This window comes from Bos mutus, chromosome 18 (assembly GCF_027580195.1).
Source record: "Bos mutus isolate GX-2022 chromosome 18, NWIPB_WYAK_1.1, whole genome shotgun sequence".
Lineage (NCBI taxonomy): Eukaryota > Metazoa > Chordata > Mammalia > Artiodactyla > Bovidae > Bos > Bos mutus.
The window spans coordinates 52839555-52861015 of record NC_091634.1 but is presented as its reverse complement, the minus strand read 5'-3'; the positions used below and the strand labels follow the sequence as shown (position 1 = coordinate 52861015).

Genomic DNA, 21461 nt, shown 5'->3' with positions numbered 1-21461 from the left:
TCGGCATCTGTTTTGTTTGACCAAGCAGCCCGCAGTGACCTTACCCTGACACCAGGTGCTCAGGCAGGTGTGCGCCCCGGATGACAGCCCGCAGTCACCATGCGTGTGTGGTCCTGGTGTGACTTCCCCAGCAGCGCACGGATCAGTGTCTCCCCTCAGTCACCTCTCAGATAAGACCCCTGTGAAGTTACCAAAACCCTGTTGTTTTGCTCTGAATTTTCTAATCTGGCCTTAAGCCCAGGAACCCCACACCACTTCGCTTCCTTTACTTAGCAAAGGCGTGTACCCCAGGTCCCATTGCTCTCTGTCTTCACTCTTAAGAAACTATATTTTAACAGTCTTGACACCATACAGTTCACTCATTAAAACTATACAGTTCAGTGGTGTTTAATATACTCATGGAGCTGCATAACCACCACCACGGTCATTTTTAGAACATTTTCATCGCCTCAAAAGAAACTCTGTCCCCCTTAGCACACTCTGTCCTCCCCACCCTGAGCAGCCACCAGTCTGCATTTCATATAAATGGAATCATACAACACGTGGTCTTTTATGAATGGCTTCTTTCGCTCAGTGTAACGTTTCCGTCCCTGTCGTGGCCTGTGTCAGTGCCTTGTCCCTTTTCATGGCTGAATAACGTTCCATTGTATGGGCAGAGTGCATTGCATTTAGCCATTCACTGTTGATGGACATTGGGGTTGTCTCCACCTTTTGGCTTTTGTGAATAATGCTGCTGTGGACATTCATGTACATGTTCTTGTGTGGACCTGTGTTTCATTTCTCTTGGGTATATCGTTAGGAGTGACTACTATTTGAGGAACTGCCAGATTGTTTCCCAGAGTTGCTCCATAAGAGGGTCTTAATGGTGTTAAGTCACTCTTAGGAAAGAGACCAAAATGCCTCACGTCGTCCAGGGCCCCAGCTGTTCAGCCCCAGCCTTTGTCACTCTCTCCTCTTTTCTCATCTGCTCGGTCCCTCTGGCTTCTGGGCAGTTTCTCTGTCCACACTCTCTCTCCCCTCTTCCCTGTCCAGTTCCCCCAGAGAGGCCTTTCCTGAGTGCCCACCCACCCACAATCTAAGTGGAATCTTCTGATTATATCCTTCCTGATTTAATAATTATTTACATAATGCTAATTTATTTCCACCAAATAGAGGCTCTAGATGAGCTAATATATATATATATATATATATATATATATATATCTTAAGAGATAGATATATATATCTCTCTTAAGACTCTGTTTTTAAACTACTGTAATTAAAGGATCTTGTGTATAGCTCAAAGTATAGTAGGGGCACAAACATATGTGTTGAATGAATATGTGATAGGAGAGAGTTTAGTTAAGGAGATCTCAAAGGTGTCAAGCTGGCCTTATCATCTACATCAAAATTCTTATTTCTCCCTGGATATTTTCCTGCTTTCTCCTTTTGTGCTGAATGTTCTATAATATGGTCAGAAAGCTTTCTCTTTAAAGAGTGGATAATAACTACATCCAGCTTTGTGATCTACACAAACTCTCTTGCAGCTACTCAAACCTGCTGTTCTAGTGTGAAGGGTGAATGGGTGAGCATGGCTGTATTCCAGTACTTCATTTACAAAAACAGACAGCAGGCTGGGTTTGAGCTGGAATTACCAATATTTGATTATCTTTGACTGACAAAATCTGCAGCTTCTTGTGGTTCAACGTACCAAGACTCATAAGAGAAGGGAGATGGCAGATTAAGTCATGGTTCATTAGCACTTACCCTTCACACAGCAGTGGCGGGCCTCCTGGGCCATTTGCAGGGAGGTAGCAGGGAGATCTATATGCCCGTTCATCTCTGCAGGCCCAGAGATGCAGAAAGGGATGTCATGAGCAAAGTAATGAGCTGCATTGGCACTTTCACTCTGGGCTGGTCAGGATGCTTAAGGAAGTTGGGTATCTGTACCAGGGGGAAGTGGGATGGCCCAGCACAAAGCCAAATGTGGGAGCACTGCAATATGGACAGTCTACTCTGATGCTCAGAACCTGTGCACCAATGTGGAGTCGGGGCCTCTGGCCAGAGGAGAAAAGATGGAGCAATCTGGATGAAAGTCCAGAAGAATCTAACAGGAAGCATCTGATGAGGACATACTCCTGTCTGGCTGTATGAAGCATTTTTGTATTCAAGCAAAAAATCAGAGTAGAGATGCTGAGCTAGGGTTATGAGAATGGTAAAGAGGGATTTATGTAAGAAATATGAGTCAATTCCTGTAACTTGCATTTGCCTCATTTATAAAGGCAGGACAGATGGGATCATTTTGGCGAGCTAGAAATTTGTATTAAGTTCCAGTTGCTTTATTTTCTTTCATTTAAATATGCTTATTAGTAATATGTGTGTCAGAACAAAATCATTTTCTATCAGTCATTGCCAAACAGTGAATAATCCCATGTAAAATATGTTTGCATACTTTAAACAGTTGTAACAACTTCACTGAACTCAGTTCCTTCCTCTGAAATAGGCAGAATGTGCTTCTGTTGAATCGTTCACGTTCACCCTCAAGGAATTCTAAAAAGACACCTGTTATTTATTTCTTGTCTATTGGCCTGTCCTCTGGGAAAAAAAGCTTCTCTGTAAACTCAAAGTCCTCAACTCATCCTTTGATCATTTGTTACTTACATTGGAAACCTGCTATGTGGAAGGCACCATCCTACTGTGCTGTGGGAACCAGACAGGTGCTCTTTGTCCTCATGAGCTGCCATTCTAGCAGGAGAATCTCCAGAACTTTTTGATCTTGCAAATCTGAAACTCTATACCACTTAAATAACAAACCCCTTTTCCTCTCCCCTCTGCTCCTAATAGCTGTCATTCTCCTCTCCATTTCTGTGAATTTGATGACTTTAGACACTTCATATAAGAGGAATCATACAGTATTTGTCTTTTGTGATTGGCTTATTTCACTGAACATAGTGTTTTCATGGTTCATCCATGTTGTAGCCCATAGCAGTATTCCATTCCTGTTTAAAACTGAATCATCCTCCATTGTATGCATATACTCCATTTTGCATATTCATTCATCTGACCGTGAACACTTGGGTTGCTTCCACCTCTTGGCTATAGTGAATGATATTATGAATTACAGGTGCAAATACATTAAAATTTTAAAAGCCTTGTTCTCTAACATGAGAGAAAACGTTCAGAAATGGGACTGTTCTATATCTTGATTGGGGTGATGGATGTAAGCATAGAACTAAATACACAAGCACACATGCATGCACACACACAAAAATACAAGTAAAATCGTGAAATCTGAATAAGATCCAGGACTGTATTTACATCAGTGTTCCACCTGCAATCCTGGACCACAGTTTTACAAGATGTTACCAATGGGAGAAATTGGATCAAGGGAGTGTGGCATCTCTCTGTGTTATTTCTCATGCCTTCATATAAATAAAAAATTGTTTCAAAATAAAAGTTTAATTTAAAAAAGAAAGTGTTGCCCTCACTGCCTTGAAGGTTAGAGGATGCCACCAAGAGGGGAGACGCAGTCTGGAAAGAGGCTGATAAGGGCCACCTGGGAGGGGAAAGAACCCTAGGCCTTGTTCCCAAAGAGCAAGTGGAGCAGGAACTGAGGCTATCCCCAAGGGCTAAGTAGACCCAGGGGCACAGCAGTCCAGAGCCCAGGCGGTAGGACCAGCATAGCAGCAATGGGGACCTGGATGTTTGAGGAGACCCAGAACAACAATGAGGTCATCTCACACTCCAGCATGTGGGCCTGGAACTGGGCACTGACCACCTCCCTCAGATCACATTGGTTCTGAGTACAGGGTGGAAATGTGTGGGGGAGGAGAGATCTGGCTGGGGCCCCTGCCTTTCGCCAAATCCAGTCCTCACACAGAGATCTGAACAGGGGTCTTGGCATCAAGATGTTGATATATGTATCTTCTTGATTCTAAACGAGCTTCAGCTACTTACAGGCAGTAAGCTACAAGCTGAAAAAGTTCCGGATAGCTTCAGCTACTTGCTGACAGAGGTCCATATGGTCAAATCTATGGTTTTTCTAGTAGTCATGTATGGATGTGAGAGTTGGACCATAAAGAAGGCTAAGTGCCAAAGAATTGATGCTTTTGAACTGTGGTGTCGGAGAAGACCCTTGAGAGTCTCTTGGACTGCAAGGAGATCCAACCAGTCCATCCTAAAGGAAATCAATCCTGAGTACTCATTGGAGGGACTGATGCTGAAGCTGAAGCTCCAATACTTTGGCCACCTGATGCAAAGAGCCAATTCATTGGAAAAGATCCTGATGCTGGCAAAGATTGAAGGCAGGAGGAGAAGGGGGCGACAGAGGATGAAATGGTTGGATGGCATCACTGGCTCAGTGGACATGAGTTTGAGCAAGCTCTGGGAGGTGGTGAGGACAGGGAAGCCTGGAGTGCTGCAGTCCATGGGGTCACAAAGAGTCGGACACGACTGAGCAACTGAACAACAGCTTCTCAGGCAGCTTCTGAGATGCCTGAGTTTGTGAACCCTCATCAGGACCATAATGTTATAAGGATATCTTTCTTGATTTACAGAAAAACTTTAGGGCTACTGGCAGCTACTGTTTAGTTAGCACTTGCTATATGCCAAGTGCTTTGCTAAATGTTTTATGAACGTCATGTATTTTACACATGACAACCCCACGAGACAGGTATCATGCATTTTAAAGATGAAGAAGTTGAGATTCTAGGAAGGTAATTGAATAGATTTAAACTCACACAGCTGAGAAGGGGTAAAATTGGGGCTTGAAGCCAAGTTTCCCTCAACCCACAGTCCACCCTCTGAGCCTCAGCTCTTTTCTGGTTCTCAGAATTTATTGGTGAAATTAAGAGTGAGCTTCGGAGGCAAAGCAGACTTTGATACTTTGTTACAGACCGTTACAGTGGTGGTTCAAAAAATGAAGTTGATGAGACCAAGTTCCATATTATAAAGTTCTGTCAAATGCATGAGGCAGTTTTTCATCCAAAAATCAGAGACCCATGACACTGTGTAAAGCCAACCAGTCTCTATATTCTACTACAGTACTGATCATCTCTTATTACCGAATGTTGCCGTGTTTCTCAATCATCAATACTGAGGGATGCTAGATATCCCAAAGCTTAACAGGTTCCCATAGATCCCTGTTTGTAATAAATTACAACCAGTCTGTAGTCAATTTCAAGATAAATTTTATAGATTCTTTTTTAACTGTGAAACTAACACATGCCCATTATAGGAAATCCAGAAAAGTGTAGGGAAGCAAAGTGAAAAAAAGTTACCTGCAATAAAACCACTGTTAATATTTTAATAAAATCTTAATAGTGTAATGTCTATTTTCAAAAAAAATTCAGTAGTACTACTTAGCAATCGGATTATTTAATTCATACTATGAATACCATATACCATTAATATATTTTTCCATTCCCTAAAGTGTTCTTGGAGTAGGAAATGGCAACCCAGTCCAGTATTCTTGCCTGGGAAATCTCTTGGACAGGAGCAGGCAGGCTACAGTCCGTGGGGGTCTCCAAGAGCTAGACTCGACTTGGTGACTAAACACCAAAGTGTTTCTGCAATGTAGTGTTCTGCTTTGTACAGATACCATAGTCTACTTCATCAATGTCAAGGTAGAACTTTGTGTTGTTTGTAATTTTTCCTAACTTTAAGCAATACTGAAATGAGTATATGTGTTATCAAACAGCCCTAATTTCCTGATGCACGTACAGAGCAAGTAAAAATCACATGTTCTCAAGGCTTTTAATGCATATTGACAAATGGCATTTCAGAAAGATGTTTTAATATCATCAGTAATATGTGAGAATGTTTTTTCCTGACAAGTTTGTCAAAGATTGACTATTCAGGTTTTCCAATTATTTTGGTAATTACATAAGCAAAAAGTCATCTCATTTTAAAGTTTTAATGTTTATTGTCTTTTTGTTTCCTTGCTTTGCTAACTGTTGTTTTTGTCTATTGATTTTTAACCATCTCTTTGTATATTCAGGATAGTAGGCCTCTTTTATATGATGCAAACATTTTCTGAGTTTTGTTTGTTTATTGTATTTTAGTCATATAAAAAACTTCACATTTAAGTAGTTTAATCTGTCAGTAATTCACATAATAACTTATGCCTTTAATGCTGATTTAGAAAGACCTTACCTACTCTATTACATAAATATTCAAATATTTTAAAAAGACTTTTTTCTTCTAATTCTTTAATCTATCTGGATTTATTAGGCAATAATTTAAATTTTATGTATCAATCTTAATTTTGAAGAACATAGTGTTTTACAAAATACATTTTAATACTTATTTAACTAAGTGACTTTAGATCTATAAACTTAAAAAAAGAAAGAAAGAAAAGTATTTCATTGCATTCTGTTCCTCTGAATTTCACTTTAGGAAGGGAGAAAGGCAAGTGAAAATAAAATCCCCTGTAATATTCTCCTACGGCTTTGTTTTCAAACGTATTATATTTCTCATCTTTGCACAAAAATCCCCTTAACCCCTGTATATATCCTTAATGGATCTGGCATAATTCCAGCATCCATTATTTATATGAATTCTACTTAAACCAATTAAAATTTTCAGCCTCTGCCCCCCTCTTGGGGTAGGGGATATTCACTGGGACTTTACCCAAGCTGCTTAAGTAAAATTATTTTGAATATCTGCATGGATTTCTTTCACATAATTAAAGTTACTTCAAAAGTTAAATAGAAAAATGCCCTCAAAGTCCAGCGTGGTTATGAGCATACATACATAAGCAAAAAAAAAAAAAAAAAATGTTTTCATTGTGTTGGTGGAAAACATACTTTAAAAGTAAAATTTCATATCAACAAAGGAAATATTATGTCTCTAAGCTAAGCAAAGTTTTCAAAGAACATTTGATAATAATATCAAGACCTTTAATTAATAATCTAACAAGTGGGACACTTTCATCGCCCCTTTGATCATTTTTTTTTGAGGGAGCTGTAAACACTGCCTCCAGTCTATTGAGGGAGGACTACACACAGAGCAGTGCAGATGAAGGTGGAAGAATGTTACAAAAGACTAAAAATATCTTTTCCCTGGGAACTCTCCAGGAGCTGGGCCATAATGAGATTCAACTTCACTAAATGAATAAAGCTGAGAAAAATAACTTGAATATGCAAATGATTGGTGTCAAAGAGAAATCTAAATTACTGCAACAGGAAAACCATTTTTCAGGGTAATGGCTGGTACAGAAGAATTGAATCGAGGGTACTGCATCCACATTTGCAAAAGTCTAAAGAGAGGTCTGTTGGAGTAAACGAATGCCCAAGTCAGCAAACCTTATCTGATGTAACAAAGCTTTGTTCAGAATTTCCTATTAATGTGCTACACACAATTGCTTATCTTTCTGTTCCTTTAACAAAAAGAAAGATGACATTCTAAACATCATTTGTTACATGTGCCAACTTAGATACAGAGAACTGAGGTTTCTTAATAAGATAGGCTCACAGTGTCACTCAGTTAAGCCTGGGACAGTCTTGGTTTGCACTTTTCATTGTGGCTTAATTGTTGATAATACCTGCCTTGGTTCTTAAAGTTGTTCCAGTTTGAATAATTAATAATATGACCACAATATTAATTTTCTATTGCTGCTGTAATAAGTTACCATAAATGTAGTGTCTCAGAATGACATAAATCTGTTATCAGATACATCTGTAGGTTTAGAGTCCAGCATGGAACTCACAGGGTTGAAACTCATGCCAGCAGCTCTGCATCCACTCCGGGAGGCTGTAGAGCAGGGGCCTTGGCATCTCCAGTTTCTGGTTGCTGCTCATTCTCCTTGGCTTGTGGCCTCTTCTTCCATCTTCAAAGCCAGCAGTGGCTGGTCAAGTACCTTTTCATGTCAAATCACCCAGACCTTTTTCTCCTCCTCTCTTAAGGACCCTCATAATCACATTGAATCCACCTGGACAATTCATACTGATATCTCTGTTTTAAGGTGAGCTCATCAGCAACCTTAATTGCATTTGCAACCTTAATTCCCCTTTGCCAAGTAACCTTTCATATCCACAGGTTCCAGAATTAGGACATAATATTCTTTAGGAGGGTCATTATTCTGCCAACTATAGCCCCTTTATTGGAGAAGGCAATGGCACCCCACTCCAGTACTCTTGCCTGGCAAATCCCAGGGACGGAGGAGCCTAGTGGGCTGCTCTCTATGGGGTCGCACAGAGTCAGACACAACTAGAGCAACTTAGCAGGAGCAGCAGCAGCAGCGGCCCCTTTATAGGTAGCAGAGCTAAAACCTGAAGGCCGGCTTTCTGATTCAAAGTCTAGTGTAATTTCAGTGATCAGTGAGAATGTCTATGGTGGAAAAGACTTTCAGTCTTTGTGAGATGTTGATAGGTAGTGAGGGTGTAAGAATTGCAAATAAAAACTCAAAAAAATACCTATCAATTCTTTCTTTACTCAAGGCACTTAATTTTGGAGATCATCTGGTAAAAATAAACTCATAGTAACCTACTTATACAAAATCTCTGTAGGCTTCTTTATCTACATGAAATTGTTATGGAACTTTTGTTAAAGTTGTGGACATCCCCGAGGTTCTCAAGACATAGGTTCAACTGCCGTCCAGGAGTATTGTGTCAAGTTTAGACTCTGTCATGGAACCTGGTACTTATTTCACAGCACCTTCATAGTCATTGAGTCCCATCTTTTCTTTATCCCTGTCCTCTGTGGAGGCAAGTCCAAACATTATATTTTTCACATGTGTTTCAAGGTTTTGTGTAAGTTTTTATGTCTACACTTGCAGCCCCACGTACAACTGAATATGTCTAATATTTGTTAGGCCTAACAAATTAGACATATTGTTATGTCTAATATCTGTATATCCCTGACTGCATGCAGCAAGCTTCTAGTTAGCATTTTACATTTCTAGCATTATAACTATTCTCATTATATAAGATGGTGTCTGGAATGACAGGAACAAGGCCCATCTTTTTGACTTATAAACTGGTCCAAGTAGAAGCTCCTAAACAAGTATTTCATAACAACATCCATGTCAGTAAATGTTTTAATGTCCCAAAGAGGTAACTTGGAGGGAACATACTCATTAGGGTGGGAGACGTCATGTTTGTGTCCAAAAGAGAAACTGAGTCACATTATGGTAGAGTCCTAGCTCCTAAATTCTCATTTCCTGTGATATAAAAACATCTGGTTAAAAAGCATGTGAACACACACACACACATTCCACTGATAACCAGAAGTTGAATAATATCATCTCAAATAAGTAATTTACTGCATCGTGTATGTCTTACTTCATTTGAATATTTAGCACAAAGCAGAATTATCAGAGTTCAGAAAGGTCACTGAAGTGTTTTCTAAATCATTTTCCTTCCAAATGACTCATGAGTCCATAGACTGTGTGTCAGACACTTTATTTCTTATCCTATTGATCCAAGTTTGACATCTGTTACTGGGGTCATTTCATAGAAAAATTACTATGTTTTAAGAGCGGGCGTCTTCATTTTGGCATTCACCCAAAAACACTTGTAGCATTTGTTTTTCATCAGTTCATCCCTTTGGATTAGATCACAGCATCAAACTTCCCCTTGATAAATTGTGTCTTTCATAAACAGAGCTGAGAGGATATGCCAAATGAAAGACGAGATGTTAATAGTTTGTTGTGACACCAAAGGCCAGTGCTTGTATGCGCTTTGTAATTTGGCTCATTATGTTCATGTTGTGTTGTTGTTCTAAGGAATTCTTTTCTATGTGTGCATAGCCCACCTCCGTTATTACAGCACGTTAATTGGCTTACAGAGTCATCAGTTTGCAGGTTGTGACTTGATAGTTCCCACCTCTGGTGGAGACACCCACACAATATAGAAGGAGAATAGAGAACCTAGGAAGTGGGGTTCACAGGAACAGTGGCCAAGGGGACCCTATTCAATTCCACTAGAGCTATTCTAGCAGCACAGCTTCCGTTTTGGCTCCTGTGGGTTTTGTTCACCTCCTCCCCATTTTAGAGGTCAAGCCCTCTCTGCCCCTACACACGAGACTCACTGACCTGGTGTTCGCCTGTCATGGACCCTAAAGTGGCAACGATTAGTTCACATCCATGCGGTACCTTCATATCTCCAATCTTGGATAAAGTAATTTTGCCTTAAACAGAGTTAGAGTGACTTGCATTTCATTCACCTCCCCATTTCATTCACCTTGGTCATTTGAGAGCTACATTTATGAGAGATACAAGCCTTTTCTTTTCTTTTCAGAAAGTCTGTGACATTCCGGAAGGGAGCATGTTGTATCTAGGCCAATGCTATGGCCACAACCTGTCACTTGTGGCAGGGTGTCACATTATATGCAAAGGTTCGTACTGTGTTTTAATGTGTATTTTCATGTGTGTTAGGAAAAATTTAAAATAACCTCACTGCACCCCTAAATTCATGGATAATTTTTCTTTGGATAAGTCATCAGTGAAACATAACAATCAACATTCAGCAAAACTATTAAGTGAATAACACAGTAAAGAGAATAAAACAGAAGTGTAAGGGAAGTCCATGAAAGAGCTTTTAGCAGACAAGGGTGTAGTAGGGGAAAGCACAAATTTTCAAGTCAGATCTAAGTGTAGAGTCAACTGGATCACAGACCAGCTTTCAGATTAGGAACTTAGATTTCTCTGAGTTTTGCTGCAATGAGTATTTCTCCAGGATGTCTTGATCCAAGTGAGACAATGCGTAGAAAGCCCAGACATATATTGGACACCAAGGAAATGTTAGTTCCCTTCTTTCAGAAGGAAAGTAATCAAAATGTGATGTACCTGGGTGTTGTTTACCCAGGTGTACCGTGGTTCTTGTTCATGAATTAAGACTGCACAGTCAACTGGTCTTTGGTCCATGAAACCTGGGACCAGCTGTCACCTCCTGTGCCAGGGATGGAAAGACAGGATAGATGGCCAAAGCTGGGGCCAAAACACTGGGCTCCAGTCTCTTAAAGAGCGGTTGCCTCTTCTGGAGAGGACTTTTTGCCATCAGGGTTGAATCGAGTAACTGCCCTGTGCTAAGCACTGAACCTCAGCCTTGGGTATTTGCTATAGGGCATGAACACCTACCTCACCTCTGCCTTGATGGGACTGGAGAGGCAGACACTAGTCAAATTCTCACATAAATAAATAAGCAATTACATGTTATGGAATGTATTATAAAGGCAGGGTACCAGTGCCGTGGGAGCATGAACCAGGGACACTCAAGGGAGACTGAATCGGTAAGAAGGATCTTCTCTGCCAATGACATTTGGGGCTGAGATCTGAAGGACAGATGCGGGCTGACCAGGATGGCCGATGGGATGCCCATGCTTACTAGGAGGGCTGCACGAGAAGATTCTTGTGTTGGGAAGGAACAGAATAAGTTGGAAGAACTGAGAAAAGACTGGTATACCTGGATAATGAGGAATGAAGGGGATCTCTTGTGATGTGAAATGACTTTGGAGAATTAGGCTGGGCCAGATTATAAAAGACTCTTCACAATAAAGGAATGTGCTTTTATTTTATGAGGGATGAGAAGTGATTGAAAGGTATCCATTCTGGGGTGACATTAATAAATTAAAATTTTGAAAAGACATAATGGATGCCTATATTGGTCAGCCTTCTCCAGAGACACAGAAGCAGTAGGAGTCTGCTATAAGGAACTGACTCACACTGTTATGGAGGCTGAGAAAGCTCACAATCTGCTGTCTGCCAACTGGAGCCTCAGGAAGCTGGTGGTGTGATCCAGTCCAAGTCCAAAGGCCTGAGCACCAGGGAGGCCAAAGGTGTAGATTCCAGTCCAAGTCCAGAAGCCTGAGAAGCGTGACCCCTGATGGCAGCAGAGGATGGAGGTCCCCAGTCTGCAGTCAGGCAGGAGGATGAAGGGCGAATCCCACCCTCCCCTATGTCTTTCAATGCAGGCTCTCAGGGGATTCAATGGTGCCCACGTGTGCTAAGGAGAGTGTCTACTTCCCTGAGTCCACAGAATCCAGTGGTAATCTCATCCAGACACACCCAGAAATTATGTTTAATCTGAGCACTCTATGGCAGTCGAGTCGACACATCAAAGTAACCTCTTAGGTGCAGGCCAACCATCAGGTGCCTATTGCAGAGGCCCAGGAAAGAAGTCACAGAAGCTACTCTTTGGAGGTGATGATTAATTTGGAGAGAAGAAGGTGGATTTGAGAGAGATCCAGGATGTAGAACAAGCAGTATAGACAGGACTTGTTGATGGCAGGAGGACAGGGCTGAGGATAAGGGAGAAAAGGGCTGAGGATGGGGGAGCACAGGGCTGAGGATAAGGGAGAACAGGGCTGAGGATGAGGGAGGACAAGGCTGAGGATGGGGGAGCACAGGGCTGAGGATGGGGAGGACAGGGCTGAGGACAGGGGAGGACAGGGCTGAGGATGGGGGAGCACAGTGCTGAGGATAAGGGAGGACAGGGCTGAGGATGGGGAGGACAGGGCTGAGGATGGGGGAGGACAGGGCTGAGGATAAGGGAGGACAGGGCTGAGGATGGGGAGGACAGGGCTGAGGATGGGGGAGGACAGGGCTGAGGATAAAGGAGGACAGGGCTGAGGATAAGGGAGGACAGGGCTGAGGATGGGGAGGACAGGGCTGAGGATAATGGAGGACAGTGCTGAGGATAAGGGAGGACAGGGCTGAGGATGAGGAGGAGGAGGATGGGGACAGGGCTGAGGATGGGGATGAGGATAAGGGAGGACAGGGCTGAGGATAAGGGAGGACAGGGCTGAGGATAAGGGAGGACAGGGCTGAGGATGGGGAGGACAGGGCTGAGGATAAGGGAGGACAGGGCTGAGGATAAGGGAGGACAGGGCTGAGGATAAGGAGGACAGGGCTGAGGATAAGGGAGGACAGGGCTGAGGATAAGGGAGGACAGGGCTGAGGATAAGGGAGGACAGGGCTGAGGATGGGGAGGACAGGGGCTGAGGGAGGACAGGGCTGAGGATGGGGAGGACAGGGCTGAGGATAAGGGAGGACAGGGCTGAGGATAAGGGAGGACAGGGCTGAGGATAAGGGAGGACAGGGCTGAGGATAAGGGAGGACAGGGCTGAGGATGGGGAGGACAGGGCTGAGGATAAGGGAGGACAGGGCTGAGGATTGGGAGGACAGGGCTGAGGATAAGGGAGGACAGGGCTGAGGATGGGGAGGACAGGGCTGAGGATAAGGGAGGACAGGGCTGAGGATGGGGGATGACAGGGCTGAGGATAAGGGAGGACAGGGCTGAGGATGAGAGAGCACAGGGCTGAGGATAAAGGAGGACAGTGCTGAGGATGGGGGAGGACAGGGCTGAGGATGGGGAGCACAGGGCTGAGGATAAGGGAGGACAGGGCTGAGGATGGGGAGGACAGGGCTGAGGATGGGGAGGACAGGGCTGAGGATAAGGGAGGACAGGGCTGAGGATGGGGAGACAGGGCTGGGAGGACAGGACTGAGGATAAGGAGGGATGGGGAGCCCAGGGCTGAGGATGGGGGAGCACAGGGCTGAGGATGTGGAGAGGGCTGAGGATGGGGAAGGACAAGGGCTGAGGTTGGGAGAGAACAGGGCTGAGGATGCGAGAGCACGGCGCTGAGGATGTGGAGACAGGGCTGAGGATGGGGGAGCACAGGGCTGAGGATGGGGAGGACAGGGCTGAGGATGGGGAGGACAGGGCTGAGGATGGGGCAGGACAAGGCTGAGGATGGGAGAGAACAGGGCTGAGGATGGGTGAGCACAGGGCTGAGGACAGGGCTGAGGACTGTCCTTAATGGATTTCTGTTAAATTACCTAAAATTATTAAATGCATCCTAGGAGCACTTTGTTCTTTTTCAATCCTGTTCCAGAGGCCTTGATTTCTAGCATTATTATTTTCAATACAAAATTCAGGAGTCAAACTCTGGTTAGTATTGTAACATAAAATAGTCTCACGTTGATACCTTTGGTTTTGTAAGATTCAGCTTAACATTTGGCATTCATCCTGATCAGTTTATCTGCTTAGTGTCCGTCTGTCTTTCCATTATGCTGAGGTGAGATCTAGAGTCTGCCCCACCCAGTGTGACAATTTGGCAAAAATGTGAATTCTATTCCTCTTACTTGTGGTTTACAACACTAGCCAAGTCTTGTAGGCTGTGGGATCTTAGGATTCAAATCCAAGTTATCTAGTGTCTTTAGACACAGGTTTTTGGTTGAAATAAAGTTAAGTCCTCGGCTATTTTGGGAAGACAAAAGGCCAGATCTTCATTATTGGAAGAAATTGCTCCCAAAGCTTGATTTTTATTTTCTTTGTTTAGCAGTATTCTCACAGTAGCTTTAAAAAAATCAGCATAAAAGTTCACTCTCTGTAAGATCTCCTTTGTGTGCAGATGTTAAAAGGCTCTGCCTATTTAATTTCTTCTTAGCTATGATATGTGTGCATTATTTTATCTGTCCCAGAAATCAAAGTATGTGTGTGTGTGTGTGCGCGTGAATTTACTAGTGAAAAGATGAGACAGTATTAATGAAAAAAACTCCTCTACTCAAACATACCTGGTTTCATGCCTGTGTACTGTTCTCACATTCTGTCCGTGTGTGTGCATCACACATGTACAGTTGCTACTGTTCAGTCACTAGGTCGTGTCTAACTCTTTGCGCCCCCGTTATCTGCAGCACATGCATAGTGGACATGCTGCTCTGTGCTTTTTCATACGGTGTTCAAGCCTATCCACAAGGCTGAATAGTGATTTTACCTAATGGCTGTATTTTAGTGTCTTACTACATAAATATTTAATTCATCCCTTTCAGCTGGATACTTAGCGGACACCAGTGTAATCTCATTGTTAGAAACAACACCCCAGTGAATATTCCCACGTACGTAAGGGCAGCATCTCTCAAACACTAACAGGAGAGGTATGGAATAAAGGGATGGAATAAAGTATGGAATATGGGATGGAATAAAGTGTGTGAGTCCTTCACAGGTTTGATGAATTTGGGCTTCCCAGGAGGTTCAGTGGTAAAGAACCCGCCTGCCAATGCAGGAGACATGGGTTCGATTCCTAGGTCGGGAAGATCCCTTGGGGAAGGAAATGGCAATCCACGCCAATGTTCTTGCCTGGGAAATCCCATGGACAGAGGAGCCTGGGGTCGCGAAGAGTTGGGCATGACTGAGAATGCACACACGTACCATGTTGTCAATACTTTCCAAAGGGTCAGACCTTTTTACAACACATTCAGGTAGGGTATAACAAATGTGTTTCTCTTTTCTTTTCCTAATTTGGGCTAGTTTTCACAACGGGGTTGATAATAACAACAGTAACAATAATAGTAGCAGCTAATATTCTTGAGATGATCTATGTGACAGGCATTACATTAAGTGATCTGCAAGCATTGTTTGTAATGGTTAAAAATGTAAATCTGCAGACCGACTTCACAAGGCCGACTCCAGACTCCACCGAGCTGTTGTCTAACTGGCTCTGTTCCCTCTTTACAAATGGTTCACAGGGACACAGTGAACCTCAAGTGAATTAACGTGATAGGGCGCCTCAGTAAGCCCTGGGTAATGCTGGTTACCATTATTCCTAATAATGATTATTTTATGAACCCATTTTACAGATGATAAAACGAAGAGGTTAACTGTATGGGTCGAGGTCACATAACTAGTGAGAGAGTGTGCTGGGATTCCAACTGCAGAGACCATATCCCAAGGATTATGACTGCAGACACCTTTTTCTGATACAACTACTCAACCAGTTCCCAAGAGGGGAACAATACCGATAGCTAAGAAGTGTGACTGTTGCCCCTGAGTTAAATCAAGGCAGACTCAGGCCTAGAAATGAGAGCATTGGGACCCCATGTTTCCGTGTTTCACCGGAAAAGCCAAGATGTAATTCCTTGTTTCCAAGCAACAGGGCAAGCTGATTTTTCGATGCTGTTTCCTTCATCCTTGGGATCTGAAGGCAGGAATCTGTGAAATGCCCTCTAGACTGTAAAGGTCTCATGGGCAGGAGCCCTGAGGTCCTGCTTAGGACCCCCACACGCTCCTTCCTTGCCTCAGGAAGGTTCTTTACAAATTTTTACTGACCTGAATTTCCCCTAAATACCACCATAAACACTTACAGTTATTTCTTAATACACTCTGTTCATAACTGCTTAGTCAATTATTTTTATTAGCATAACATTCCTTTTAAGCATAATGATATTGGAAAAACAGAAACAATGTAAGCGCATTTCCTCAGCTGTGGTTGATTGCTGGTGTTTTCCTCCTTTTTGTGTGTGTGTGTGTGTGGACTTCCTTTGCAGATTTGATGAATTAATTGTAAATTTCCCAAGGGGAACTAGCATGAACTGATCTTTGTCTTTTATTCTGTAATGTTTAGTTTCTATTCTAGTCCTGGTGACTATCCATTGAGACCAAAGTTTGAATATTGCCAAGGGCTCATAAAATTGCTGACATAACCTACTTTCTCCAGAGAACCCAACTTCAATTTTCCTAATGAATGAATGCCTTCTTTCTCCCCCAATCTCTTTGCTCCAATAGCTATTTGTGGAGACCATAGATGTCAACGGCAGGACTCTCGAGGGGCCGGTCCCTCTGGAAGTCATCGTGATTGATCAAAATGACAACAGACCCATCTTCCGGGAAGGCCCCTACATCGGCCACGTCATGGAGGGGTCACCTACAGGTATGTTAAGTCAGCTCACAGTTTGCATAAAGGTTTGGGAGGTGGCCTACTGTGATCTCTGGGGATTCTGGAGACTGCTTCATCGCCACCGTTCTGACTTAATGTTGGTGTGCGTCAACACTGATGTATTGTTTCCCTGGACAGAAGCACGCTCTAGAAAACTACAGCTCAGAACATGACTGGGGTGCTGCAAGCTGTGAAAATGTCTTCCCTTGTGTGCAAAGGTGACCTTTAAGGGTGACCAACATCTCAGTCTCCGACGTATGGTTGATATTGGACACCATTGTGAGGGCCCCTTGTGAGGGCCCAAGGCTGAGCTTGGTGTACAGCAGGACTTTGAGGGAAATTAAGGACCTTACTGCAGCTCCTCAATGAATATTTCTCTTCATGATTGCCTTTTAATAAGAACCATTTGGGGGAAATGTGTAGGACGTTTCCGCCCCCCTTTTCTTAGAAGACGTGGATGGAGAAAACTTTTGTCCTTGTTCAAAGGGTCAAAGGCAAGACATTTTATTTCCCTCTCTGGAAATACATGTTTCTACTCTATGGAAATCAAGGTTACTGCGGAACTCCTGTCATCTTTTCCCCAGTTTTAACCTTTCTGTCAGTAAAAGTTTTAGAATTGAGAGCTCCCTTTTTGGCCCGTAGATACTAATTAAAGCATTCTGTGGCCAGCAGCAGCAGTAGTCACTCCTGAGCATAATGCTTTAGAAAGTGAAGAGCAGTAGAAAAATCCCTATTTTAAGGGTAGACTTTAATTTTAAGCTTTCACATACATTGAGTGAAAACAAGCCAGTGAAGAACGCCAGCACTACTGTGTCTGGATTATGCCCAAACACTTGAAACAAAGGAGTCACTCCTCAGGCCAGTAGGACAGGGATGCTCAGGGGCTGCTCGGCTGGTTCTTTTTTCCTTTGCTGAATGGAAGGAATGTATCAATAACATGTAGATACCCGAGGCTCAGTGAGTATTCCCATGGCAACCACCTAGCCTACCAGGTGACTAATTGTATGCAAGGTGCCTAAAACCTCCCTTCAGCTTCCGGGAGCTAGCCTCCTGCACTTGGTCAGATAGAACCCCAGGGGCAGGAGCAGCCCTCTCCCTTCTGGGATTTGAAGGCATTCTGTAAAATGGGCCTGGAGAGTCAGAGAGCAGGCTGGTGAAGATGGGTCAGATCACCTCAGGGCAGACCTTCCCCTCAGCATCGCTCAATAGGCTGCTTTTGATGGAGAGATGACCTCCAACAAGACGTATCCTGGAATTTGGGTTGGAAGTTTACAGAAATCTTAAACAAGCTGATTTGCAGAATGAGTTAGAAGAACTGATGGGGAAAGCTATTCAAGTAACTGGAGTTTGAGCAGAGCAGAAAAATGATTCCCAGTTTCCATGTGTGGTACCCGGGCCCTGTTTGTGAGTGATTGGAATTCGAGATGGGCCCGAGAAGTGTTCTAAATGTAAATGACAGCGGTTACATCCGAGGCGGCTGTGAGGCGGCTGTGAGCATGTACATGTCTTTGTATATTATATGTGTATATGATTAGACGATGTCCAATTTTTCTCCCACTGCGCCCTTCTTTAAAGTTTCAGAAAGAATTTCAAATTTTATTGCTTTATATACATGTCGTTATTTTCAGAGAAAAATGGAATCCTTTATGCCCATTGAATTTCTTAAAGCACAAAGCAATTCGGTTAGCGTGAACGTATTCCCAGCAAAACATAAACCACCTTAAACTTCTATTTGTGATTGGTATTATCCTATAAAAATACATAAAGACTTGGATATCTGTATGGAATAGTTTCTTCCAGTTATGCAGAATTTGGCCTGATTCATGGTTTTCTTTTTCTGCACCCTCTGGGTTTGATTATAAAACAGGAATTGAAATATGGAGTCAGTCAAATTTGAGGTCAAAAATGCGACAATGTTGTGTAAAAGTTTCAGCGGAAAAAAACCCTTAGATTACTTTGCATCCTGTGGGAGAGCTCAAGCAGATGGTACCTGATGTCTGTGAGGACAGTGGAAACCTGGGACAGAGGTGGGGCCTGTTTTCCGGTCCCCTCCCAGCCTAAGCTGGGAGTCCTGACAATCTCTGACAGGCTGGAGAAATGATCACCTCTTCTGTTTCCACAATGTCCTGCTCATTTGTGGCTCATGGAATCCTGTGCTCTGTAGACACTGTATTGCATTCATTTCACAGAGAGGAATCCCAAACCTCAGGAATTCATTGACCTTGCCCAGTTCACATAAATGACAGGTGGGTACACTGTTCAGGACTCAACCCACAGCATCGACCTCCAAATCATGTGCTCTTCCAACTGACCCACAAACTTCCCTGTGCAAATAGTCACTGAATGATCATCACATTCAGGGGGGCACTGCTGTGTGCCAAGAGCTTTCTCTAACTGTATCATTTCCTCCACTCTGCCCTGAGGTGTGGGTACCACTCTTCCCATCATACAGATGAGAAGGCTGAATCTCAGAGAGATCTGGGAACTTGAACCAGCTAAGGCTGGTGGATGAGCTAGAATCAGTGTCTGCGTCTGGCCTCAAGCCACAGGCTCTTTCCTGGACACCATACTGTACGTGGCCACCTTCTCACACATGGACTCTTTGCAGGCCCAGCTAAAGGGAAGTATTTGTGTAGGTCTTTCAGATGAACTGAGTTAACTCCTGACAGAAAATAACCAGCTCTTCTGACCAAAGAGCCAGGCACCCTGAGTCACTTTTCATTTAATGTGAGCTGTTGCTCAGTTCCTAGGGTTAAACGATGTTAGGCATGGGGGCCCTTATATCACTCGCATCACTTTCTTCTGCAGCTTCATGGGATGGGACCTGCACAGCCTCACAGAGCCCCAGGCTCCAAAGGGCTCCACACTTGGTTTAATGATCTGTTGTCGCCATCTTAAAATTCTTAATAATTGTTCAACAAGAGATCCTGCATCTTCATTTTGCACTGAAAGTGAAAGTGAAAACGAAAGTCACTCAGTCATGTCCGACTCTTGGTGACCCCATGGACTTTTCCAGGCCATGGAATTTTCCAGGCCAGAATACTGGAGTGGGTAGCCTATCCCTTCTCCAGCAGATCTTCCCGACCCAGGAATTGAACCCAGGTCTCCCATATTGAAGGTGGATTCTTTACCAACTGAGCTATCAGGGAAGGCCCATTTTATGTAGCTGGTCCTACATATAGCACTGTGGCCTGGAGCTGGGACTGATGCTCTGCTCAACTCCTTAACAAGATGAGATTGTGAATAGGTTAGTGAACTTTCTAGAAGCCTCAGTCACCTTGTCTGTATTAACAGATAGGGTAGGTATAGAATAGTACCTACCCTAGAAAGCTCTATGCACAGATTAACGTAGGCAGTGTGCTTCACTCAGTGCTTGGAAATGTTTAAGAAATGCCAGAGTATTGTTAATGCTGCAATTATTCTTACTATTCTGGCGGTCTACCCTCTAGGGAAGGTAAGGCAAAAAGACATACAGTTTGTGTGAAGGAACATCCATCTCCCAACCAACCAAGCATCATTTTCATGTTGCGATGTACCCAGATGCCATCAGCATCAATCGATCACCAAAGAAGGTCACCCATATTTATCTCTACGTGCAGACAGGAGGCCATTTCTAGCTGCTCAGCATAAACTCCAGGGTATTGTTTTAGGGAATCATTACTAGATGAAGGAAGATCAACAGAAAATAACAGTCTTTGAACTTTGTAGATTACATACCATCCCTTTTGTGGAGCTTCAAGGCATTGATTTATGGAACCCAAACTCAGACCCTGGCTGTTCCTTGGAGCCAATGAGAACTCTGTGTGAGTCTGATGTTCTGTGAGTACCCAATGCCAGGACCTCACAGGTGTGAGGGGGGTGGGTAGGTAGAGGCTGCGACCCTGGAAGTTCCTGGAGGACACACACCAGGGCCCCACAGTGCCTCCTGCACCAGCTCCCCCGTGTCTTGTCACCACTGGGCCTCTGGCACCACTGAGAAGGGCTATCTGTGAGGACTGGTGTTCAGGGCTTCCTCCAGAAACAGACCCTGAGGTGAGGACTGAGGGCAGGTGGTTTACCGGACAGGTACAGGATTGCGAGTGGGGAGCGCTGCAGGAAGGAGAAGCCGGCCAACTTGAGGTACCACAGTAGGTCAGGTACCAGGGTAGGCCCTTCTGAGCTCAATCCCCTGGGGAGGGAGGACTCTGGGAAATGACATAAAGCACAGACATTGGAGTTACTCCAGCTCTGGATCCAGGGAGCTATGCTCTCCATTCTCCATGCTATCCCCAGGGGGACTTTGGTTCCCAGACACTTCTGCTCAGCTGGGACTACACACTGGGTTGCAGCAGCCCAGAGGCAGCCCTCCAACAAGATCCAGAAGCTAGCTGTTGGCCTCAGCTGAGTTCTTCCTCCATGCTGTTGGCTACCCTGATGTTAGCAGGGGCAGCTGGGAGAAGGGCACCCACCACATAGACGGGAGAGGCAGTTTTGAGAGCCATCAGGGGAGGGAGGTAATGGGGAAAATATCTTACTCACCACACTGTGTGACTGAGAAAGATGAATGCAACACTGACCTTTCTTCAGAGAGAGGACAGGACCACAGGACCTAGAGGTGCATGTTCTGAGTCTTGAGAGATGCCCATTGCTTACCTACATGCTAACCCTTCTTGAGGCTGTTGAACGGAGGCAGAGATTAGTGGCTAAATCCTCATCTTCTAACGTCTGAGAGCCCAAGGACTGTGCCCTCTCTTGCTCCCTTTATTTTTTTTTTCACCCAGTATTTTTATTGAGCATCTACTCTGTCCCTAAATTCTAAATTCTGAGAATCCAGCCATGGACTTGCAAGA

General features: G+C 43.8%; 1 protein-coding gene across 2 annotated transcripts in view; it reads left to right on the top strand.

Moving 5' to 3' along the window:
* The window catches only part of CDH13 (cadherin 13), a 1011871-nt gene that overhangs the window by 640989 nt on the left and 349421 nt on the right, over positions 1-21461 (top strand). For both annotated transcript variants that reach the window (XM_070388650.1, XM_070388651.1), the window contains one exon: positions 16482-16626. In XM_070388650.1, coding sequence (XP_070244751.1) covers positions 16482-16626 — 145 coding nt within the window. The remainder of the gene's footprint in view (positions 1-16481; positions 16627-21461) is intronic.